The sequence below is a fragment of the Trifolium pratense genome, linkage group LG5 (assembly GCF_020283565.1).
Source record: "Trifolium pratense cultivar HEN17-A07 linkage group LG5, ARS_RC_1.1, whole genome shotgun sequence".
In the NCBI taxonomy this organism is placed as follows: domain Eukaryota; kingdom Viridiplantae; phylum Streptophyta; class Magnoliopsida; order Fabales; family Fabaceae; genus Trifolium; species Trifolium pratense.
Window position 1 is genome coordinate 1,206,236 of NC_060063.1, and position 3,294 is coordinate 1,209,529.

Sequence of the window (3,294 nt, forward strand, 5' to 3'; positions counted from 1 at the left end):
CAGGTAGTGTATCTGGCTTCAGAAATAAAATTTGCCTCTAGGAGGTCTTTTACAGCTTTTTCAGCAGCCTCCGCTTTTTCGGGAGACTGCCTACGCCTACGTTGCACTACGGCACTAGCAAGTGGGTCGACAGTAAGTTGATGACAAGCGATGTTTGGATCCAGCCCGGGCATGTCGGCAGCGTGCCATGCGAACAAGTCAGCATTTTCTCTAAGGCAGGCTTTCAGCTGCTTCCTCGCCAACTCGGGGAGCCCTGTCCCAATCTTGACTCCTTTTTCTGGATCCTCGCCAAACTGGACTATCTCAAAGTCTCCATCTGGAATGGGGCGATAATGCTCTTTGCTCGCCTCGTCGTCTTCCTTCTCCTCCTTCCTCAGCTTTTTCTCCTCCTTATGCTCTTTCTTGGAGGTGCGGCTGTCAAGATCAACAGAGCTCACACTTGGACCGGGCAGACTTGGTGGTGCTTCCGGGGATGGCTTTGGTGGTGCTTCCGGGGATGGCTTTGGCTTCTTTGCTTCAGGAGCTTTGCCAATGAAGTTGTTGCCTTTGGATGCTGCGTCAAAGCATCTTCTTGCAGCTTCAATGTCCCCGTGTAAAGTAGCAACCTGCCCCTTATGAGTATAGTACTTCATCTTCAGGTGGGCAGTAGAAGGGACAGCAACCAGGTCTGCTATGGCCGTCCTGCCGATGATGCACTGGTAGAGGCAAGGGCAGTCCACGACCAAGAATTTCACCCTGATCGACTTGGCAGTCTCTTCGGAGCCAAAAGTGACGATCAGGTCGACATAACCCCAAGGCTTAGTAGTTGCTCCATTGAATCCTGTGAGGTCTGAGCCCAAGTACGGGGTGAGATGTGTCTCGTCCAGCTGTAAGGTCCTGAACAAACTGGCGTACATGATGTCGCAGGAGCTCCCCGGATCGATGAGGACTCGACGAACGTCCATGTTGGCCATGTCTGCCCGGACGAGGAGGGGAATTTGGTAATTGGCTGTCCCGCCGGGCAGCTCTTCTCGATAGAAGGCTAAAGGCATTGATCGCCCCTTCGCCTTGTCCAGCGTTGCGTTCATATTTGAGGATGTGTTGATGAGATCCTCGAATTTTCTTTTTATTGATCCGACGGTGTGCTTGTCCATGTGACCGCCGGATATGACGAGTGAGTCTGTGAAGTAGTCCCCCGTGCTAGGCGTAGGACCAGTATAGGTGTCCCCAAAGTTGCTGGGGATATTAAAATCTTCTGGCCGGGATACGCTCATGGCGATCTGCTTGGTGCCACTCGGCCCGGCTGGTGGGGGAACTACCTCCTCGACGGCGCGAGTCTCCGCGGCCTCTGGTCGAGGGTCATTGTTTCTCTTTACGAACTCTCGTAACTGTCCGTTTCTTATCAATATTTCGATAGCATCCTTCAGCTGGATGCAATCGTCGGTCCTGTGACCATAACTCTTGTGGTATCTGCAATACCTATTCTTGTCTTGGCCGGGCTTCAGGGGAGTCGGCTTGGGCTGTTTTACATTCGCTCTGTTAAACTCAGAGATGTGAACCTCAGCAAATATTTCTCCCCGTGATTTGACGAGGGGGGTGTATGTGGCGAATGTGCTTGGAGGGCCACGAGATTCACGCCTGTCGCCCCTCCTTCTGTCTCTGCCCCTCTCGCCGCCCCGATCGCCGCCTCTATCGTGTCCCCGGTCGCTTCCCCTGTCGTCGTGCCTGTGGGAGGGCTCACGGGCAGGGTGGCTGCTTCCAGGTCGGGCAAGGCGAGCGACATCAGCTGCCTGGACCTCCTCGTAGTCGATGTATTTTTGAGCTTTTAGGAGGAGGTCGTCCCAGGTGGGTGGTTTTTCTATGCCCACAGCTTTAGCAAAATCGCTGCCCGGGCGAAGGCCCCTCTGCAGCAAGTATTTCTTCATGTCGTCGGTCGTTTCGACCTGCACAGCCTCTTTGTTGAATCTCTCGACGAAGTTGCGGAGAGTTTCGTCTTCAGCTTGGTATATGGCCTCCAAGGCATGCACAGTCTTTGGGTGCTTGCGGGAAGCGGTGAAGTGTCTGGAAAACTGTTCAGTAAGATCCCTCCATGAATGGATGGATTGAGGGGGCAGGCTTTGGTACCATGCCATTGCTCCCTTTCTCAGCGTGGTTGGGAACAGTCTGCACCTAATGGCACCGCTAATGTTCCTGAAATCCAGGTTCGCGTTGACATTGGCTATGTGATCGTCGGGGTCGGTCAAACCATCATACGCGGGGAGCGTAGGAGGTCTCTCGAAACCCTTTGGAATATGTTTCTTTAAGATGTCTCTGGAAAGAGGGCATCGGGGATCGCCCTCGTCGCTCCCGTTGGGAGAATGGTCCTCGGAAGACCGGGGAGAATAATCGCCGGGCATGGGCGTTGGACTGCGAGATTTGCGAGGACGATAACTGCCCGACGCGCCATGCTTGGCCATGTTCACCAACCCTTGAGGTGAATGGCGGCGCGGGGCTTCGTGCTTCCCTTTCTTGCCCGGGGAGAGCCTACCCTCGCGATGTGGAGGAGTACGATCCCTCTTCCGAGGAGTAACTTCGACCCTCTCTAAGTCGGGGCGTCGATGTTTGACGGCCGCCGGACGGGGAGGGGAAGGAGTAGCCTGGTGTCTCCGCGGGGGAGAGTTGGTCTTTCTGCGACGCCGGCCTTTCTCCAGCGCGGCGATTCTTTCGCTCTGCTCGTCCAGTCGACGATTTTGAGCCTGCATGGCCTCCGTTGTTTGTTTGAGGGCAGCGATCAAGGCTGCGACCTCAGAGTTGGCCAAGACGGCGGGCTGTTCGGCGTTGTTTGCCGGAGCTTCTTGCTTGAATTGCGGGCGTTTGCCCATCCGACGATCGGTTAGGATCTCGACGTCTTCTTCATCGGAAGAGAGTGAGGCCTCCCGTCCGTCGCGGGAGTCGGTTTCTGGACCGCGTGTCACGGTGGTATCGTCACGCACCGGTGATAGCACGGTGTTATTCTGCGGCGGCGGAGAGGATGGAACGTTGAGCACGTTGTCGTCGCCGGCGTCGGTGTTGAGTGGCTGCGAAGAACTGGCCATGATGAAGTTTCTTGAGAGGTTTGGTTTTTTATCTTTGTTTCTTTGAGGAAAGGTTAAAGAATGGGGAAGAACTCAGTCCCCACAGACGGCGCCACTGATCGTACCTGATGATCAGAATAGATTGATGGCCGGTCCGTTGAGCGAGCGTCCACACCGAAGGGGGGGTTTGTACCTGCAGGTGCTCCGATGCCTAAGTCTGCAAAGTGAACAGAGAGATACAAAGGAAGAAAGAGAAAGAAAG

General features: G+C 54.9%; 1 protein-coding gene across 1 annotated transcript; it reads right to left on the minus strand.

Annotated features, from left to right (window-relative positions):
* Nucleotides 1–423: 423 nt before the first annotated feature.
* LOC123884326 lies at nt 424–2,435 on the minus strand. The gene is made up of 2 exons (XM_045933407.1): nt 628–2,435; nt 424–514 (listed from the first exon to the last, which is right to left on the minus strand). Exons 1-2 carry the CDS (start codon nt 2,433–2,435, stop codon nt 424–426), a joined length of 1,899 nt encoding a protein of 632 aa, XP_045789363.1.
* Nucleotides 2,436–3,294: the final 859 nt, after the last annotated feature.